This window comes from Leuciscus leuciscus (assembly GCF_965113295.1).
Source record: "Leuciscus leuciscus genome assembly, chromosome: 19".
Lineage (NCBI taxonomy): Eukaryota > Metazoa > Chordata > Actinopteri > Cypriniformes > Leuciscidae > Leuciscus > Leuciscus leuciscus.
In genome coordinates, this window is record NC_138743.1 from 4,971,511 (window position 1) to 4,993,692 (window position 22,182).

General features: G+C 40.6%; 2 protein-coding genes across 2 annotated transcripts; both read left to right on the forward strand.

The window, feature by feature from the left end:
• Positions 1 to 6,873: 6,873 nt before the first annotated feature.
• Positions 6,874 to 12,214, forward strand: LOC309482405 (uncharacterized protein; the record flags this gene model as incomplete). Its single annotated transcript, XM_082147752.1, has 3 exons — positions 6,874 to 7,235; positions 7,617 to 12,120; positions 12,195 to 12,214. Exons 2-3 carry the CDS (start codon positions 7,896 to 7,898, stop codon positions 12,212 to 12,214), a joined length of 4,245 nt encoding a protein of 1,414 aa, XP_082003878.1. The 5' UTR covers positions 6,874 to 7,235; positions 7,617 to 7,895.
• Positions 12,134 to 15,078, forward strand: LOC309482169 (uncharacterized protein). The gene is made up of 2 exons (XM_082147363.1): positions 12,134 to 14,521; positions 14,907 to 15,078. The coding sequence occupies exon 1, from the start codon at positions 12,630 to 12,632 to the stop codon at positions 14,181 to 14,183; it is 1,554 nt and encodes a 517-aa protein (XP_082003489.1). The 5' UTR covers positions 12,134 to 12,629; the 3' UTR covers positions 14,184 to 14,521; positions 14,907 to 15,078.
• The last annotated feature ends 7,104 nt before the right edge of the window (positions 15,079 to 22,182 follow it).

The window sequence follows — 22,182 nt, forward strand, 5'->3', positions numbered from 1 at the left end:
ATCATGGACTCATCTATGAAAATTCAAGCAATGATCCTGTTGATTGAAAATTGATTATTTCCATCTCTGCTATTCTCAAAGGGGGCACACAATACATATTTCATAACACTAAAAATTCCATTTCAGGTCGCAATTATTGGTAGAACTTTATTTTACAGTCATGTTTCCCATGCATATACTATGTACTTATTATAGTAATTGCAATAACTGGGTAATAACTAGGTACTAACCTTGAGCCTACCCCTAAACCATGTAGTTACCTTATATTACCAGTACTTTCTAATGGTAAGTACATTGTAAGTACACACACTGTAAAATAAAGGGCAACCCAATTATCTCTTAATAATAGTTCAGGAAAGACTCTAATACCATTTGACAGTATCTACGGTTTGGGACATTGTGATTTTGACATTGCTAAGCATTTAAACCTGGCATTTTTAGAATGAGTATAACATGTTAAAGCTCCCGCAGATTTTCTTTCAAGTTTATTTCCAAGGTTATGTCCCTTGAGTTAGTAAAAAGGGCTGAAGGTAATAACTATAATTATATAATACAGGGTTTGGACAATGAAACTAAAACACTGGCCAATATAGTGTTGAGGTTTCACGGCCTGGTGTCCAATCTTCACTGATTTTACACTCCATCAGTGAGAGCCGAGTGTGAAAGTTGAATTATCAGAGCAATAGCACAGCTGTGTAGCCTGATGTCGTCATACTCAGATTCTAGTCAGAATATGAGTCTGATCTGCTCCATTGGGCTGTGGTTAAGGGGCGTGTTTCAACCGAACCAGGAAAGAAAATGCCTCTGCACTCAATTGGATAGACCTACAACCAATCAGAGCAACGGAATAAGTGACGAATGTTCTTCATTCATCTTTCTGATCGACAAATGCCTTGATCGCGGTTCTCTGTTCCTCTTTTAAAATGAAAGCGCTGTCGATATCTTCCATAACAGACGCGATGGCGGAATCTACACATTGGGCCCTATTTTAACGATCTGAAACGCAAGTATCAAGTGCGAAACGCAAGTAACTTTGTGGGTGGATCTCGGGCGCTGTTGCTATTATACCGGCGGGATAAATGACTCTTGCGCCCGACGCAAATCTAAAATGGGTTGGTCTGAAGTAGCTTCATTATTCATGGGTGTGGTTTGGGCGTAACGTGAAATAAACCAATCAGAGCGACATCTCACATTCCCTTTAAGAGCAGGCGCTCTTGTTCTATAGCGGATTCCTATTATAACGGTGGATTTGCCAGGCGCACGCCAGGAGCGGTTCACAGCCGAGGAGACCGACGTTCTCGTCAGGGCCGTAAAACACAGAGAAGTGACATTGGGGATGGAGAAACACACCCAAATTAACTTCGGTTAAACAGGCGTATGATAATTTGGGTAAATGTGTAAGTGTATGCTTTTATAATAAACTATCTATCTATCTATCTATCTATCTATCTATCTATCTATCTATCTATCTATCTATCTATCTATCTATCTATCTATCTATCTATCTATCTATCTATCTATCTATCTATCGTAATAATGTATGATTTGCAAAAATGAGAACTGCTGCTTCTGTGTAGATGAGAGAATCAAAGTGTATGTGCGTTGTGCACACGCTACATTGATTATGGCCAAGCATGCACCCTTAAAATAGCATATGAATAACATGCGCAACGCGCCACTGACTTTAAACTAGATTTTTTCGGTTAGTGGCGAAATTGTATTCTAAACCTGCAAAATAGCATGAGGGAACGTTTGCGCCGGAACACGCCTCCTCTTTGCGCTGAACCGCCTCCGGGAGCACAAGTGTATTTCTTAGTTAACCGACGTGCGTCTGTAGAGGGAAAAGTCCGCTGTGCGCGGGTGCAAAATAGGAATGATACATGCGTCGGTGTACAGAGTCAATTGCGCTGGGTGCAAGATAGGGCCCATGATGTTTCATGAACAAAGTTCGGGAGGAGCACGTTCAAATAATCAATCCAATCAACTTGTCATCAAACAATTACCATGTCTACTCTATCAGCATGAGAGGAAGCATATATTTATTCACTCTGTCAACTCACCTAACATTCCTTGACAGTTTTCAGCATCCCTCCACTCACTCTTGGCCTGTTCTTCCACAGCCTGGAATACGCGGGGAGTACTGTGGGTTCGGGCCGAATACCGAGCCCGGAGCCTCTCCTCGGACAGCACGCCAAATATGCATTTATTCTATCTGACTTGTTTGTAAGTGTGAACTCGTGAAATCTCAATTCTCCAGCGGCAGTCATCTGTGTTGTAAATGAATTCAACCCAAGCGCTCTTTGATGACATGAGTGATTACGGTACTGTAGATCATCTGTCCATCATCGTATAAAGCCCGCCCTGACAATTTGATTGGTCCGAACAGCTCTGGTTCGAGCATAATTGCTCCTGACCTAAAAATCTTGTGTGCGGGGCTAAGTTCAGCTGGCATCCAGGCTAACAGCTGTGCATAAAATATGAGCAATCCACACAACATAACGGGAGACATATCAGCGTTCAAAAGAGGACAAATTGTTGGTGTGCATCTCGCTGGCTCATCTGTGAGCAGGACAGCACGTCTGTGGTGTATCGAGAGCTCTGGTATCCAGTCAGATTACCTGCATGAAGGACAAACCACATCCAACAGGAGTAACTGGCGACGCAAGAGGAAGCTGTCGGAAAGAGATGTCCAGGTACTAACCCGGATTATATCCAAAAAACTTAAAACCACAGCTGCCCGACTCATTAAATGAACACCTCGACTCTCGTGTTTCCACCTGAACTGTTCATCTGGAGCTCCAGACTCAATGTTCATGATCGAGCTGCGGATCCAATGCCAAATGTCAGTTTCACTGGTGCCAACAGTGTAAATCTTGGGCTGTGGACAAACATGTATTGTTCTCTGATGAGTCCACCGAGTGAACACTCAGTGGATCAGTGATGGTTTGAGCTGTAATATCATGATGATCCCGACTGTGTTTGATGGACTTGTCACTGCCAAGAACTACAGAACCGTATAAAACTTTAATACTACAGTATAATGCATTACATTGAAAGGGAAAACTCAGTGGTGAAGGAGACATATGCAAAATGATTTACAAATGGCATCCGCTTTGTAAAATGACCTTCATAAGTTGGTAACACTTTATCAAAAAGGTCCAGAGAAGCTCAACACTCAGACTGTGAAGCACAGCGGTGGATCAGTGATGGTTTGAGCTGTAATATCATGATATTCCCGACTGTGTTTGATGGACTCGTCACTGCCAAGAACTACAGAACCGTTCTGGAGGACCGTGTGCATCTAATGCTTCAAACATTGTATACTCTGGAGGAGCTGACGTGTTTCAGCATGAGAATACACCAATACACACAGAAAGACAGAAGGTGTGATGAACATGAAAGTGAAGTTGAAGATCTCACATGACCTGCACACTCATATGTTTGAGGTGTTTTGGACGAGCGAATTTTGAAAACGCTCCTCCAGCATCACATAGTGATCCGGACACTGTTCTGGAAGAGGAACGGCTCAGACTCCCTCTGGATGCTGTGAAGGACTTGTATCTGTCATTCCCAAGATGAATCGATGCTCTATTGGCCACAAAAGCAGTCTGTACAACATTAATAAAGGAGTGTGGTCTAAAAACAGGTGTTTCAGTTTCATTTTTCAACCCCTGAATGTTATAATTATAACATTACAAAAGCCACATCTGCATAAAAATAGCAGTGAGATGTAAAACAAACGCTGATCTCATCAAATGTGTCTAACATTGTTTAAACAGACTTTGTTTAATTGTGTTTACAAAGTATTCACCATGGCATGGTAATCAAAATATTGTGTAGACATTATGAAATTGATAAAATATTTCCCCTGAAACGTGTTGAGGAAAAAAAAAATGTATATCTTGACTTCAGTAGCAGAAGGGTTTGCACACATTTAACATACTGTTAGACAAAAATAAACAGGCATGAGAAACGACTCTAAAATGCTGGAGGAACCATACAGTCTGAATTACTGGCAGATGGAGAGCATTTCATAATTTTCATCATTTAGTTATAGATGAATCATGAAACGCATTTAAATTCAAGTTTAACATCCAAGCTGACCCTATTTGCTTATACACAATTCTGGTCCTATTGTGAGTGATTCATCAGTGCGTGTTATTGTAAAGAATAAAAATGTTTGTCTTCCTAATTTTTCATGAAAAAGTAAACTTGCTGCTTCTTTCAGCTCACATATGACAGTGAGTTCTCACCAAGGCTACATTTATTTGATCAAAAATACAGAGAAATTCTGAAATATTATTACAATTTAGAAGAACTTTTTTCTATGCAAATATATTTTATACTGTAATTTATTCCTGTGATCAAAGCAGAATTTTCAGCATCATTACTCCAGTCTTCAGTGTCACATGATCCTTCAGAAATCATTCTAATATGATGATTTGCTGCTCATGAAACATTTCTGATTATTATCAGTGTTGAAAGCAGTTGTGCTGCTTCATATTTTTGTGGAAACTGTGATAATTTTTTCAGAATTCTTTCATTAATAGAAAGTTCAAAAGAACAGTATTTATTTGGAATATACATTTTTGGAACATTGTAGATGTCTTTAATGTAACTTTTGAACAATTTAATGCATCAACGCTCAATAAAAGTATTTATTTATTAAAAATAAAAATAAAAAACAGTAGGCTTACTGACGCCAAACTTTTGAACAGCAGCATCACGCAAAACCAAAACCCCTAGAGGTTACCAATGCGATTTTAGAAATAGTTTTTCAAAGACAAATTTCTCACCCATGATTATAATTTTCTTTCCAAAACTGGAAGCGTTCAATTTGACTGTTCATATGATCTCTTCTTTTTTTTATTTTTTTTTTTATTGTCACATTTGTGGCTGTTGCAACGTCCACTTGAGTTAAAATTATTCTCTGTTCTAATCGACAGATTCGGCTATTGAATCTGGAAGATGACTTTAAAAGAAGATGTAATGATGTATGCAAAGAGGATTCCTGTATTTAGAATGATGTGTGTTTTAGTACTTCAAATCCTGAAGACCTAATGGCGGTTTGAAGGAGCTGTAAGAACCAACACTGGACCCGCTAAAGGTCTGTGTCGTCCTGTCCAAGTGAAATCACTCGAGGCTCATTTCCTCTTTATCCTGTTATGGACTCTTCATTTAGTAGACCCGCCGAAGACCTTCTCTGCCATGTGTCAGAACATCTGGGACATGTCAAAGCCATTTATAAAAAACACAAGCATATGGAAGATGATGAATTAACTTCAATTCAATTATTTTTGTTTTTGTCTGACCTCTCGTTGAGGTCACATATTTGTGAACACGCATTTCATGAAGATTTGAACAAACCTTAAAGAGGTCCTATTATGCCCTTTTACAAAGTCTTGTTTTTGTTTTTGGGGTCTATTAGAATAGGTTTCCATGCTTTAATGTAAAAACAACAACAACAACAACATTATTTTCCCCATATTCTCCATTGTTGCAGCTCCTCTCTTCCCAGTCTGTCAGTAACACTCTGTTTAGTTCCTGTCTCTATGAAGCCCCTCCTTCTGAAAAGCACACTGTGCTCTGATTGGTCAGCCGGAGCAGTGTGTTGTGATTGGTCAAGAGCTTCGAGTGTGTTTGGGAAATGTCCCGCCCCTCACTATAACCGTGAGTTTCAACACACTACTAACTAACTCAACCAGGCCCCGCCCCTTTATTCTGCGTATGAATTATTTAAATGAGGAATATTGTTACGTGTTTGTTCCCGGAAGAAACTCAAGACTACAATGGAGGCGTTTCAGGAGTTCAGAAACACTGACACTGATATAGAGAATAACACCCGCTGGAGGGACTTTGTGCTCGAACTGCAACATTACACACTAAAGAAAGATGAACATGGACAAAAAGCATAATATGTCCTCTTTAACCCCCAGGTGTTAAACTTCAGAGTGCAACTTTTGTTGAGGAGAGGTTTGGTTTTACAAGATCAGACTTAGATTAGCAAAACTTGGCAAATGCTGGAAAAGTTGTCAGGCCAACTTTTTTTTTTTCACGACTCACATTTAAACACATTAAATGTAGTTATTCAATGTAATTAGTGGCATAATTTGCTGAGGCATTTATTGAATTAGCAGACATTATGAGGTAAGCTTCAATATATTCTAATAGCCGGTGTTGCATTTAAACTGAAGCTTTCCCTGAAAATGTACTAATGATGGTCTGAACTCCATTTGAGCCATTAAAATCTGCCTGAAGTGCATCTTTTTAACCTGTTAAATATTTTTAACTTGTTAGGGCCCATAAATACTGCCATTTGTTTGAATCACAACCAATGATTTTTAAAACTCCAAATCCGTTTGCACTGATGTTAGACAATGTGTCTGTGTTTTTACAGTGAAAAATGATTGGGATGAGATGTCGTCTCCCATAAGTGAATAAACAACTGGCTCGCTCCGACTGACTCATAATAATAAAGCCCATGTGTCTGTCTGATTTGATATGACACTGGCAAACAATGTCTTGAAAGAAAAAGATGCAAGACCGAGCCAAATGTTTTCAATTGCATTTCACTTTCCCTAAATGTCACTGCGTAATGTTTTTATGCATTTGTTTACTCTTTACATATTTTACAGATACATATGCCTGACATCTTGCAGTTTGACTGTTTCAGCTGCCATGAAACTTCTCAGTCTGATGAAAGTCTGTGTTATTAGTTAAAGTGGTGCTCACTAAAAGCACCCACACACTACAAGATAATCAGGCCGATTTTGGGCCCAACTTGCCCAAGTCTCCCCTTTCTAGGTAAAGTCCCGATTATCTTGATGGATTATCTTATCAGTTTTTCCTGTAGTAGTGTGAGGTGTTTGTGAGGCTAAAGAGCTGAATTGTGTCTGAGATTGCTGCACTGTTAAAATAAAATCAGCGAAACTAAGAAGCTGAATTCAAATTGAGTGACGAAGAGCGGCGGAGAATGCCGAGTGAATGCGGAAGAGTGGCGGAGAATGCCGAGTGAACGCGGAAAAAAGTAAAAACTCACATGCAGATGCATGCACGCAGAATTAGAGTGCAAAGAAAGTGAAAGACGCGATTGTTTCAGTGAGTTAACGACGCGGTTTCAAGGCACGAGTAATTTCTGCATGAAGATGACGTGTGCAGAAAAGTTAAAAGGCTGCGGAGAGTAACGCACACGACGGGAAACGCATCAGTAATCGGTCATCTCAGGGACACTGATGGTATGACAACAACTCTCTTTAATTGTTTGAAGGACTGATTGTCACTTAAACCTGTTACTTGACTATTATAATGTACAATGTAGAGGAGAACAGTGAATTATGTCATGCTGTGGTTATTATTTAAGTGCATGGTGCAGTTCTCATGTGTTCATAAAAAATGCAACAGTGACAGATACCACGTTTGTTTAGCTAGTTTGTGTAAAATTATAATATTATGTATTGATAAGGAAAGAGAGCTTAAATATGTAAGTGAACAAATATTGCGACAGTTTTATGTGGTAAAATCTTTATTTACATTGCATTTGCTCGCATTTGAGATTATAATCAGAAGTAATGATCCTTTTCTTTTCTTTGTTTTCTTTGTTTCTTTTTCTCTTTAAGGTTATCAACCTTAATGAATCCATTTGAGGCAAACTGTTCAATTACTGTCTAACCTACAAATACAAAAACTGAAAAGTGATTTGGAGTTGTTCCCTGTGTCCCCTGTGGTTGGCTGATGCTCTTTTCGAGTTAGAAGCAGATACTGATGCACAAAATTCTCAGATAACTCGACAGTTGATAACCAAGTGTAGCAGTGAGGACAAAGAGATCAACGGCTCAGAAAGTCCAGACAAAGTGCTGCTGACGCAAAGGAGTTAAGTGAATAGCATCCAAACCAACATGGCTGAGGAAGCTTTAGGAAAAACAGTCGATCAGCTGAAAAAGGAGAGAACCTCTGCAAAAAGCAGCTTCACCAGGCAAGCTAACTTCATCTGTAGAGAAGCACATAGACTGTTGGAATCTGAGCTCAAAGACGAATTCAAAAAGTTCTCTTCTGAAGCAAGGAAAGTCTTTGAAACAAATGATGATTACAAAGCTGGATTGCTGGCAGAGATTGAAGCTACTCAAGAAGATGGTGCAGAGGCATTACTTTCAGCACAGCAGGAAGCTGACTTTAAGAAAACTCTGGAAGACTGTGACACAAGGTTTGAAGAAGTTAATCAGTTAGTGCAAGATCATCTCTGGAAAAGATACGGACAGAACGAAGTGCTAGCTGCTATCTCCGCAGCAGAGAAAGCCTGTGAACGCACAGTCACCATACCTGTCGACAGCGTCGCCTACGAAAGTTATGAAGTGCAACTGGAGCTCTTGATGAGACTAGTGAAAGAGGCAACTGGAGCTTTGTTAAGTTGGGAAAGATGGACTCCAACGTCTGAAAGAGGGGTTCTAGAAAGTCGTGTACGGAAGCTGAAAGAGGATAGCAACCAGCTTGAAGCAAGAAAGGTTGAATTTGCGTGGGCTCGAAGGTCTGCTGAGGATGCACGAGCTTCAGAAACCAATGTGAAGGAGAACCTGGATGTGACAGCATCTGCAGCACATGTCATGCCAGTAGTAAGAATCAAACCTACAAGCTTACCCAAGTTTAGTGGTAATAAGAGGGATTTCTACCGCTGGAAAAGGGACTGGGAAAATCTCCAGAGGCAAGGGGAGCCCACCGGGTCAGCTGAGGTTAAAAAGATCCAGCTCGTGGACAGCATTGACGAGAAGATTGCCAAAGAACTCAGATTATCTTCTTATAACACTGCTGTTGACATATTCAGGGTGTTAGAAAACCGTTATGGGAATAAAATCACAATTGCCATGGAAATTGTTGAGGAGTTAGAAAGGATCCCTGCTGTGAGAGGAAATCAACCAAGAAGGGTTATAGAATTAATCCAAACGGTGGAAAAAGCTCTGGCGGATCTCACAGATCTTGGAAATATTGGCGCAATGAAAAACCCACTTGTAATAAAGTCCATTGAGAGCAAGTTGCCGGAGTTTGTGAAAAGAGACTGGCTGGTCCACATGACAGATCCTGCAAATGGCATCACACCAGAAAATCATTTTGATGCACTGTTAAAGTTCCTAAAGAAAGAAGAAGAAATTCTTGAAAGACTTGAGCAGCTCAAGATCTCAGAGAGAGCAGAAAAACCAGAAAGAAAATCTGAGAGGAACTATGCTTTTACCAGAACGACAAAGAAAGTTTCTACAGAAAGTGGATGCATCGTGTGTGGAGCGGAAAAACATAGGGAGAAGATTTTCTTCTGCAAAAAGTTCAAGGAACTAAAACTAGCAGAGAAGAGGTCTATCATAAAAAAGCTGGGAGCATGCAAAAAGTGCTTGGGATGTCATGAGGAAGATGACAGGTGCAGCGATAACTACCTTTGCAGGAACAAAGATTGTAAAAGAGGAGCCTCATCAGACCACCATTACTTCCTTTGTCCTAAAGAGCTCAAGAACGTGAGTGAAGGAAAGACTGTCTTCAAAGATAGTAAGAAAGGAAGCAGACTGACAGATGAGCAGGAGGAATTCTTGGCTGAGCTCTCTCCAGAACTAGCGGAAAGGTGCAAAAAGGCATTCACCAACAAAGTTAAGATGGTAAACTGCTCTGGGACAGACCAGATGGGATTGTTGGATGAAAGTGGGCTGAAAGAGCTTCCTGTTATCATGATGCTGATGGAGGTAATTACAAACGCTGGACAGAAAATTGGCACTTTGATAGATTTGGCCTCCGATACAAATTACATTACCCATGAAGCTGCTGACAGACTCAAGCTGAGAGGTGAGAAAATTACCCTGGTGGTTCATGGAGTTGGCAAGATGGCCATTAGGGTGAGCACAAAAAGATACCTCCTCAGGATTAGAGTTAAAACTTCCAGAGGAACGGAGAAGGCTCACCAGTTGATCTGCTATGGATTGGAGGAAATCGCCAAAGTCCACGGAAGTGTAACTCCAGAGCAACTTAGGAAATTCTTTCCAGAGGTGGATTCTGAAGAATTGAAAAGACCAGATAAAATTGAACTCCTTATCAGCCATCGAGAGGGGAGACTCGCACCACAAAGATTGAAGATTGTGGGAGATCTCGTCCTGTGGGACAGCCCGTTGGGAAAAACGGTGGCTGGAGCACACCCAGAGCTGTTGGAGATGGTGGATATGGCAGCGTATGAGTCTAAGACGCATTTTGCGCGGTCCATGAGGACAGCTGCAGTTAAGTATGAGGAAATCTTTGAGAAGGTTGAAGCTCCTAGTATTACCAAGATGATCCACGTTGCTGAAACAAAAAGCTCACTGGCAAGTAATCAGGAGTTTCTTGAGTGGTGGAGATGGGACAGCATAGGTGCAGCCTGCGAGCCAAAGTGTGGAGGCTGCCGCTGTGGCAAATGTCAACCCGGAGGGAAGGAGATGACCCTGGTCGAAGAAAAAGAACTTGAGATCATAAGAGAGGGTCTCACCTATGTTGAAGAGGATTCCCACAGTAAGTCCCCACACTGGGATACAAAGTATCCATGGATGCAGGACCCAGCTATCCTTCCGTACAACAGAAGTGGAGTGGAAAGTGTTTTCTTAAGAACTGAGAAACAACTCAAGAGGGTGCCAGAGTGGCAGAGCATTTATGCAGCTCAAGTCCATGACATGGTGGAAAGAAGGGCGGCAACAAAACTTACCAAGGAAGTGATTGATAGTTGGAATGGTCCAATTTGGTATGTAAGTCACTTGGTGGCACCAAATCCCCACTCAACTACTACTCCAGTGCGGCTCGTCTGGAATAGTAGCCAAAAATTCAAGGGATTGAGCATGAATGATCTTCTGCTAAAGGGACCAGATGTACTCAACCCTATCAGAGCTGTCTTGCTTAGATTCAGGAAGGGAGTTTTTGCCGCTCTTGGGGACATAAAGAAAATGTATAACTCTGTGTGGCTGGAGGAGCGTGAAGTACACCTTCACAGGTTCCTTTGGAGAGATACTCAAGAAGAAGGAATAGGCGAGTACGCTATCACAAGAGTTAACATTGGAGATCGCCCTGCTGGATGCATTGCACAGTTAGCTATGCGTGAGACGGCAAGACTAGCAAAGTTCGCTCATTTAAGAGAAGAGCGCAGAGTCCTGGAGGAGGACAGTTATGTGGATGATATCCTTACATCCCACAATGACCAGGAGAGACTTAATGAGATAACAAATGGACTTGAAGAGATTCTGACAGCTGGCGGGTTTGCACTCAAGCCATGGGTTCGGTCAGGGCAAAGTGGGAGGCAAGTAACTGGTGCGCATACTCAGGGTCAAGTAATCATACTCCCAAACCAGATGAAGGAGGAAGACAGCAAGGCTTTAGGCACAGGGTACTTGGTAGAGGAGGACAAACTCTACATAATGACTTCCATTAACTTCTCAAAAAGGAAGCAGAAGATGAGAATGGGCCAGAACCTCCTTAAGGAAGAAGTGAAAGTGAAGACGCCTAACCCTTTGACCAGGAGACATCTGCTAAGCCAAGTTGCTGGGCTTTATGACCCAATTGGTCTCGTCACACCTGCCAAGCAAAAGGGTGCAATTCTTGTCAGGAAGGCGTTCCAAGAGACAGGAAAAGGGAGCTTAACCCGACAAACATGGGACCAACCACTTTCTGAAAATCTCAGGAATGAAGCTGTTAAACTTTTTGAGGAATATGTGCAGCTTGGTCAAGTTAATTTTCACAGAAGTCTCACACCGATTGGTTGGAAAGGAAAACCATGGGGGATCACATTTTCAGACGGTAGCGACAAAACCTATGGAGCTGTGCTGTACCTAAGGTGGGAAACGAACCAAGGTATAGATGTCAGATTAGTTGAATCCAAGGCCAAGTTAGCTCCGCTGGACCAGAAGGGAGATGCTGTAAAGGCCGAGATATGTGGTGCAGTTTTCGCGGTACGTCTCAGAAAGTACTTTGAGAAGCATGGACGGATGGAGGTTGAGCGTTGGTTCCACCTAGTAGACAGTCAGACCGTGCTGGGAGCCATTCAACGTGATAGTTACGGGTACCAGACGTTTTTCGCAAATAGAGTTGGAGAAATCCAAAAGGCTGGGCCTGTCAGTGACTGGTGGTGGATTCCAGGTGACTTCAATATTGCAGATATCATCACAAGGGGTGGCACTCCTGAGGATCTTGATGACGATTCTGTATGGCAGAAGGGACCACAATTCCTTAGGCGTCCAGTAGAACAGTGGCCAAAGAAGTCTGCTTCCGAGGTTGCTGCTGATGCCAGGGACAGAATTAATAAACTTCAAAGGAAGACATTCTCGGCAGTTTTGACAAGAGCTCAAACAAAGAAGGACCTGGGAGAAACAGAAAAAGGAAGTTTCAAAGTTCCAAGCCTTGAAAGGAGCGATTCAACCAACATCACTTCTGACCCAAGCACTCGCAAGAAGGCAGGAGAATCAAAACCTGGGGAAAACGTACCTAGAAGAACACCAGGTGACTTAGTTGTCAAAAAACTAGTGGATGTGGGAAAGTTTAGTAGCTTAACCAAACTAGTCAGAGTCATCTGCTGGGTATGGCGTGGCATAAAGAAATGGTTGGGAATTCGAAGTCAGATCCCAAAGGATGGAAATCGGAAGGCGCCAATGAAGAATGAAACCAGAAAGGCTGTGCTTACTGTAAAAGAGCAAGAGGATGCTCTAAGAGGGCTCTTTCTGGCAGCCCAGGAGGGTGTGACTTTTCCTGACACTGCACTTAATAGACTGGCTGTATACAGGGAAGACTCAGGACTTTTAGTCTGTGGCGGCAGAATCCAAATCTTTAATGAGGAAAAGATTGCTGTTCCAATATTAACTGACAGTGCATGGGTGTCCACATTATTGGCCCGAGAAGCTCACAATGTGAATCATGAAGCAGTAGCAGGAACACTTCTCAGAATGAGAAAGAGAGCATGGGTGATTAAAGGTCGGAGACTAGCCAAGAAGGTAGTAGACAGCTGTGTGATCTGTAGAAAAGCAAGGGCTAAAAGATGTCAGCAAATCATGGGCGACCTTCCTCCTGAAAGGACAGAGCCAGCTGCACCCTTCGAATTCACAACTTTGGACTTGTTTGGCCCTTATGAAGTAAGGGATGAAGTGAGGAAAAGGGTGCGACTCAAAGTCTGGGGAATTGTTTTTTGTTGCATGGCGTCTAGGGCTATGCACACTGACGTTGTAAGTGACCAGTCTGCTGAAGGCTTCCTAATGTCCTACCAGAGGTTCACAGCCCTGAGGGGTCATCCGAAAAGATTGTGGTCTGATCCAGGCTCAAATTTCATTGGAGCTAAACCTGCTCTCACAGAACTCTACAAGTTCCTGGATAAGTTGCAGAAGTCCGAGCTAGTGGGAGAGGCTGCCAAAAATGGTACTGAATGGTCCTGGAAAATCCATCCTGCAAACTCTCCTCATAGGAACGGGGCAGCAGAGGCTGCTGTTCGCATAGTAAAGCGAGCCCTTCATAACTTGGGAGGCAATGGTATCTTCACATGGGGTGAGTTCCAAACCTTCCTCTACATGGCAGCCAATCTGGCGAACGAGAGACCTATAGATGCGAGAACCCAGAGCAGAGAGGATTGCATAGAGTACGTCACTCCCAACTCTCTCTTGTTAGGAAGGTCAGGACCAAAGGGAGACCCAGGTGACTTTGATTTCGTAGGTTATCCCTACAAAAGATTACAGATCATTCAGGGAGAAGTTAACAAGTTTTGGAAGAAATGGAGTCAGTTAGCAGGCCCAAATTTGTTCGTGAGAAGCAAGTGGCACACGAGGGAACGGAATGTTGCTGTAGGAGACGTGGTCTGGTTGGCAGACCAAAATGCATTGAGAAGTCAGTACAAGTTGGCCAGAGTAGTCAAAGTCAATCCTGATCACAAAGGTGTTGTCAGAGACGTGGATGTTAGAGTTTTTACAAACTACCCAGTCTCAAGTGTCAAACCTAACAAAACGAAAGTCACAGGCAAAGGAAAAGGAGCCACCAAAGGTTTGCCTAACAAAATTCCTGCAACCATCCTCCATAGAGATGTTAGACGGTTAGTCGTCTTGATTCCTGCAGAAGAACAGCCAGACAAACAAGCAGAGGAGAATGAAAGTGTGACCTACTTGGGTTCAAGAACCAGTAGTTCAAGTGGGAGGTGTGAGGCTAAAGAGCTGAATTGTGTCTGAGATTGCTGCACTGTTAAAATAAAATCAGCGAAACTAAGAAGCTGAATTCAAATTGAGTGACGAAGAGCGGCGGAGAATGCCGAGTGAATGCGGAAGAGTGGCGGAGAATGCCGAGTGAACGCGGAAAAAAGTAAAAACTCACATGCAGATGCATGCACGCAGAATTAGAGTGCAAAGAAAGTGAAAGACGCGATTGTTTCAGTGAGTTAACGACGCGGTTTCAAGGCACGAGTAATTTCTGCATGAAGATGACGTGTGCAGAAAAGTTAAAAGGCTGCGGAGAGTAACGCACACGACGGGAAACGCATCAGTAATCGGTCATCTCAGGGACACTGATGGTATGACAACAACTCTCTTTAATTGTTTGAAGGACTGATTGTCACTTAAACCTGTTACTTGACTATTATAATGTACAATGTAGAGGAGAACAGTGAATTATGTCATGCTGTGGTTATTATTTAAGTGCATGGTGCAGTTCTCATGTGTTCATAAAAAATGCAACAGTGACAGATACCACGTTTGTTTAGCTAGTTTGTGTAAAATTATAATATTATGTATTGATAAGGAAAGAGAGCTTAAATATGTAAGTGAACAAATATTGCGACAGTTTTATGTGGTAAAATCTTTATTTACATTGCATTTGCTCGCATTTGAGATTATAATCAGAAGTAATGATGTATCCTTTTCTTTTCTTTGTTTTCTTTGTTTCTTTTTCTCTTTAAGGTTATCAACCTTAATGAATCCATTTGAGGCAAACTGTTCAATTACTGTCTAACCTACAAATACAAAAACTGAAAAGTGATTTGGAGTTGTTCCCTGTGTCCCCTGTGGTTGGCTGATGCTCTTTTCGAGTTAGAAGCAGATACTGATGCACAAAATTCTCAGATAACTCGACAGTGTTAAGATCTCCTCAGAAGAGCATAGGGAATTCAATTATTTTTCACATTTATTTGTATAGCGCTTTTCACAATGCATATTGTTTCAAGGCAGCTTTACAGAAAATGCATGTCTACATTACAATTTTGAGTGATCTGTTATCAGAGGTGACTGTGTCCAAGTTATATATTTCAGAAATGTACAAATCACACTGTTAGCTAATGTATTAATTTAAACAATGTATTAATTTAAGGCAGAAACAATGAGCTCATTGAATATAGATTTTTTTTTTTTTTTTTTTTTTTTGCAAAGGTACATGTTGATTCATCCATCTTGACTATTTACAATCAGAAATCCTGTTGTCTGGGGGGAACCCCGAGGAAAACCCGAAACAGAGACTCACCTCCAGTTTGCGCTGTAACATGTAAACATGTCTCCACAACTTAATCCAAAACTTTTTCCTGTTTCCACGCATATTTCCTGTAACAAGCAGTCCGAACACTATTATCACCATTTCTTCTACCCGACGTCCTAAAATTCGAGTTTGACCGCGAGATCCCGTGTTGGAATCTGGTTGTTTGTGTGTGTGTGGTGTGCTATCTTGGTCACATCGCGGCACTCCACACACAACAGGAACAAAACAGAATCTATGATTTTTTTTTCTTTTTTCTTTCTTTTTTTCTTCTTCATGTTTGTGGTTTTTTCATGTTTTCTTACATTTTGAAAACCTGTTAAAATTGTAAAATCTTTTAGTATGGGCCAGCCTTAAGGTAAGTAGGCCTATTTCTATTATCTTAGCTCATACTGAGAGTTAAATCAAACTTTGGCACTGCACCCTTTGTGAGATTGATACCAAAAATTGTGCTTTTATAGACATTAGACTTATGGTTTTTGCATCAACCCAACTAGCAAAAATATGTTCTAAGAACGCTTTACTAACGTTATAAAAACGTTATTTCTGAATGTTCAGTTAAATGTTTTAAACATTTATTTTCTTGGTTATGTAAACGTTAAGGAAACATTCCGTTTTATAATTCCATTTCGAAAACATTATGGGAACATTACTTTTGAATGTTCTCTGAAACATTCAAGTAGAAACGTTTAAAAAATGTCAGACGAATGTCCAACTAAAATGTTTCAGATAAAAACGCTCCATATACGGTGTTAAATAATGTTTTTGTGCTAACATTTTGAGAGCATTATTAAACACCAGATAACTTTGAATGAACATTTTGTTAACTGGAAGAATGTTCATAACTTTGAGAGAACCTTGCCAGAACGCCAGCCAAAGTTTTGAGATCATTCCCTGTTAGCTGGGAACCACATAGCAATGTTCTAGCAACCACTTCAAATATTTGTTTGCATGGGCAAACATCAGTTTTATATTCTTCTGAAAATGTAAAGATCTAGTTTAGTCCTTAAGTGCCTCATCTTTTAGATGTCGACTACACATCGATCTGACCGCTGTCATCCTGGCCAACTCAAACAGCATTTAACCAGTGATCTACGGTATAATAGACTTTCCATGACCGTCCCCAAAGAGTTATTCTGAGTTTGGCATGAGAACGGCCATCTGTCAGAAATCAGCGGGGTCAAGGGATGATTTCACTCAGCTGTAATTAGACGCATACGCATGTGCCCACCAAAACACCTGCTTGATTTTTACTAGTGATTGTCTATAAATTCTATTCAAACAAGCGCTGGTGCTGCGGGGAATGCTGAGTAATTCTCTCTTGATTCCACAGTGATTATTCATGTTACACAAGACTCTCCAAAGTGTCATTATCCAGCATTTATGTTCATCGTTTGACTTTAATCGGCTGGATTTCCTGATGCACAGACACAGCTGTGCAGGTGTACTGTGGGAAAGGGTTTCTCTAAGGACAGTCGTAAAACTATTTTTAAGAGTTGGATGTGTGTGCTGTTTTAAGGTTGCACCACAGAAAAGATGCTTTTCATCCGTTATGATGCTCCATTTTGTTTATTTAATTCTTCTAGTAATTATCTTAAGAGAAATTGGGTGTTTCTTCAACCTTTGGCCAACTTTTGGCTGTGTGTGTGTGTGTGTGAGAGAGAGAGAGAGAGAGAGAGAGAGTGCGTGCGTGCGTGCGTGCGTATGTGTGTGTGGTCCAGGTAAACCCTACATTATGGGGACAAAATGTCCCCACAAAGATGACAACATCCGACTTTTGACATTTTTTGGTTCCCATGAGGAAAACCGCTTATAAATCATACTACGTGATGTTTTTTGAAAATGTAGAAATGTAGAAAGTTTTCTGTGAGGGGTAGGGTTAGTGTAAGGGGATAGAATATACAGATTGTATAGTATAGTATAAAAATCATTATGTCTATGTAAAGTCCCCATAAAATATGGAAACCAAGTGTGTGTGTTTGTGTCTCATCAGATAACTCTGCAAATTTGCATCTAACAAGATATTTGAAATGTAGCAAACATTTTACGATGAAGGCATGGTTTCCAAGACAGTTTCAATGCCCATCATATAATAAAAAAAAAAAAATGGTTGAGCTGTTAGATTTAATAAATATGATCCCCTGGGACATACAAGGGCCTACAGTTGAAGAAACACCCAATTACGCAAGAGTCTGCCTCATCCAGAGCCGTGATGTATGTGTAATAGCAATTAGCTACAAGAGTGAATCAGAAATATCAATGGCCTTTTATTCTAAATTACATATTGAAAGATGTTACGCAACTGTTTTTCACAAGGTCAGCGCAATAAAACATAACAATTTTTTATAGAACTTAATTTTTATAGATTTGCTTGTGCTTCCCAGAGCAAAAGTCACTGTGGTGGTTGCCAGGGTGTTGCTATGCAGTTGCTGAGAGTTACTAGCATGGTTTGCACGGACGCTAACATTAAAGACTGCAGTCTCTAGTTTCAGTGGCTAACACACCTTTTGACATTAAAGGAGTTAAGTTTACTTGCACAGCTCTTACTAGCTGGCCTCCGTTACACTCGCCCCCCTAAACCTCACTCCCAACCGGGTCACGGCACCAAATGTAACTGGTCCTACTCGACCCTCTACAAGCGGGATTTGAAATGGCATCACCAGCATGGGATGCGGGCGCGCTAACAAGGATGCTAAAGCCGGCATGTCTCTAGTTTCAGTCACTAGTGCGCTTCTTGAGATTAGGGGAGTGAGGTTTACTCACACAGCTCTTACTAGCTGGCCTCCATTATACTCACCCCCCTAAACCTCACTCCCATCTGGGTCACGGCACCACACTTAACCGGTCCTTCTCAACCCACTCCGAGTGTGATTCGAACCAGCGTCTCCAGCATGGGAGGCGGGCGCAATAACAAGGACGCTAAACATCCTCTTGTGTCACTTGCTAGCACACCTCTTGAAGTTTACTCACACAGCTCTTACTAGCTGGCCTCTGTTACACTAGGGCACTGCTAGCTGGTTTAAGCAAATGCATTGCTAAGCAAGCAACCAAACAGGCATGTAAAACAGCAATAAAAAATATATCATACAAAATAAAACGTATTATTATCATATAAGACCAATGATAATTGCATTTAGTCTTGTAGCATGATTCATACCACCAGACCAAAGATGCATGTGAGATGCTAATGTGTTTAAACTCAACCCACTCATTTTCCCAAATATAATTTGGTGTGTCTCTCAACAGTTAGTAATAAATCAAGGGTAGTTGAACACAAGGGAGGAAGAACTCTCAAAACCGCAATTAAGTGTACTTTACAGCAGTGGACTGAGAACGGCAGCCAGTTATCAGGACCTTAAGTCCACAAAATCAGTAGCAGTGCTCGATATTCTGACAAGGCCTGAGGAGAGATTAATGATCCCTGGAGCTCTGTTGACTTTGGAGACGAACTGCAGACCCAGTCTGATGGAGAAAACTCCATTGATTAATGGCAGGAAAAGTGCCTTCCTCATAACGCTGAATCATTCATACTTGGGTCAGACTTTGGCAACTTTTGAACTTTCAATAGGTTACACATATCTGACATACATTTTTCATCAAGTCTAGGGTGGATTCGGGATTTGGGTTCATTCTGACATTGAGTAAGCACTTTGTCAGATATGTATATTTGACTCTCGCTGATCCAAAGACATTTCTCCGGGAGCGAGAGAGGGATTTCATTGTGCAAGAAAAACAGTTTAAGTCTTTAGCACTATTCAGACAGGATTAGTTTCCTAAGCAACATTTAAATTGTCATGTCTTTTACTGATTGGAATGGGATTTGGATCACGGAAGTGTCTATAGTCTGGAAAGTTGGCGAAACGGTCTGAACCCAAAAGGTTCACACAAAATGTAAAAATCACCTTTAGTTCCGGTATTTGACAAAGGTTAAAAGGACCAAGGAGAAGCGCTGTTAAAATAAGATATCCGGGATTAGATTTCTCAGAGGACGCCGTGTTAGCAGACAAAACGGTAGGTAATTTGCTCCATCATTTTTTGGAGGATGTGCAAGAAAAAAAAGAGAGATACTAGTTTTCTCTGAATAGAGCTATAGTCATACTTTCCATAATAGTGTTCGTGCCACAGTGTAATTATATTTGATAGCAATGAATAACATACTTAATGTGCAACTGTTTTCAAAGAGTCTGTAATTAAATATTGTTTTCAATAATAATGAATGATATTAATATGAACTTTTGTGGCATGAACACTGTAACAGAAAATATTACCGATGTCAAAGAATGTGAAATAAAGAAGTCAATCAATCACTCTCACAAAGTGGCATTTGCTGTAATCATCACAATTACCATTGCGCATTCTAATGAACAGACTTTTTCTTCTCACGTGGCGGATGATAAAACAGGCGAACAACTAAAATCCCAAACTAGAATATCAGAATCAGTAAACAACCACCCAGAACTCACAAGCAAATACATAGCAATGCACTAAAAAACCTAGAAACCTCACTGGAAAAGTTCAATGTTTCAGGCTGAATTTGGCTGCATGTGGTGTTAATGGAGTGAAGTGAGGTAAGAAACTGGACTGATGGTCATGAGAAGATTAAGTTTGGATGTTGTGGTCACAGAGAATGATGAAACTCTGAGGTGGTTACCAAAGAATACAAACTCTGTTTCTTCTGAGAAATACTGTGAGAAACAGAAACACTGTGAGAAACAGTTGAACCCCCCCCCCCCCCCCCACACACACACCCCATTGGTGGACATGTCAAACCACTCAAACAAAAAGAAAAATGTTCTTTCAGGCACTATGGTCACTGAGAACCTACCTGTTTTTTCCAAGCTCTCCGTTTGCTTCCAAAAAAAACAATAACTGCTGAATTGTATTGTATGGATATATATTTATATTTCATGTCAAACCATGTCAAAGGTCCTATATTCTACAATGTATTACAATTTGGTATTTCACCACAAAAACCTGCATAATAAACCTCCTACAATCCAGTTTATCCAAGCACTACAAAAATTAACATTGTGCTTTAAAGATATGCTTTTTTTCCCTTGATCATGGCAGAAGTAATTAATCTAATTATGGTCAGATGACTTGCGGTGTTGATGTGCGAACTTTCATCATATAACGGAGTGATGCTGTATCTCATGTGATTACTTGAACATGATATATTTTAACACATGCACAATAGGAAAAAACCACTTCAAAAATTACCCTTGACCTCTAGCCTGTGTTATTGAACCCAGCATGGTTTGTTATCTATTCAAGCTATTAAAATGGAAAGTTTAAAAGAAGTGCTGTGTCTGTGCCTGAAAGTTATACGCACACAACGACTGCCAGACCTCAACACACATGCTTTAGTCATTATAACATCACAGCATAGTGTATAGATCCCTGGATCCCCATATATATTACTGAAGGAACACCAAAGACCTTTATGGACTGGAACAGCAAAGGTCTTGGGCGATGCATGCGTTTGGTTGCGTCCTAACATTTCCTGTGGAAACTATTCTGTTAATGCGCAAACAGGGCAGATTTCAAAAGCTTAGAAAGTGATTATGATCAGGCATTGTCTGGGACAGGCATTATGATTCGAGGTCACTTTGATCCTTTGAAACCATTAGAAAAATGTTCCAGATACAAACACAAACACAAATCAAAGCTTCACATTCCTTCTGCTTGCTGAGGTTGAGCAGACATGCTTTCCAACGTCACATATTCCTGATCTGTTTTTTTCTTCAGTTGCACATTAACAGCACTAATGGTCCATATTTTTGTTCTTTATCCATCTGATGCATGAAATAGTAAATCACAAAGATATCAGTAACACTTTGATTTGTTAACTTTAGTTAATGCATTAGATAGGTCTAACAATGATCAATACTAGCCTTTATTGGGTTATTAATTTCTGCATACTATATTTAAATTAGTTAATGTATTTATTTTATTTTTTTACAAATATATATTACAACATTCATATAGATTTCTAAACGTTGTAAAATTATTATTATGATTCTCAATTCATGAAATGTCAACATGTTAACAAAGTGAAACTTATTGTGAAGTAGTTATGTAATAAATAAAAACCACATCTATTTGACAGTTTTGTTTGTGCATAACGTGTGATTTTGTAAATATGAACACATGCAATGGATGATTGGTCACATTTTATAACCTGTATATGTGATGTGAGCACATTGAAATGTAAGCCAATCTGATGTGATTACAGCTCAGGGCTAATGAGCGTGTCTGACAATTGTCTGGTTTCATGGTGAATGAAGTCACAGAACAGGATATATCATCCGTCTCCATCAGAGCACTGTGTGTTGCGCTAACATAAACAGTCAATGCTGGAAAACAGCCTTTCAAAAAAATTCAGAGGAAAAGAATGTTAGAAAAAGACATCAAAGAGCAAACGAGCAGAAGAATGTTCAATCTGTCTTTTTTACAAATCAAGAAAACGCATGATCTTCTGTCTGAATTGTTGCAGAAGAAACAAACACTGCAACAGGCTTGTTTTCTCGCAGACGTAAATGAGGAGGTGACTCATGTTCGGCACATACATGAAACGGTTCAAGATTCCTGTTCCATGGAAGGCAGGACTTTCCTTAGATGTCCTTTGAATAATGGCACAATCATCTCGTTTGGCTCCAGAAGAACAGAGAGAGCCCACAATTACATAATGATAGAAGCTGGAGATTCAGG

What these genes read in the sequence shown, in the direction of transcription:
- LOC309482169 (XM_082147363.1), top strand. Translation starts at nt 12,630, where the DNA reads ATGAAGAATGAAACCAGAAAGGCTGTGCTTACTGTAAAAGAGCAAGAG.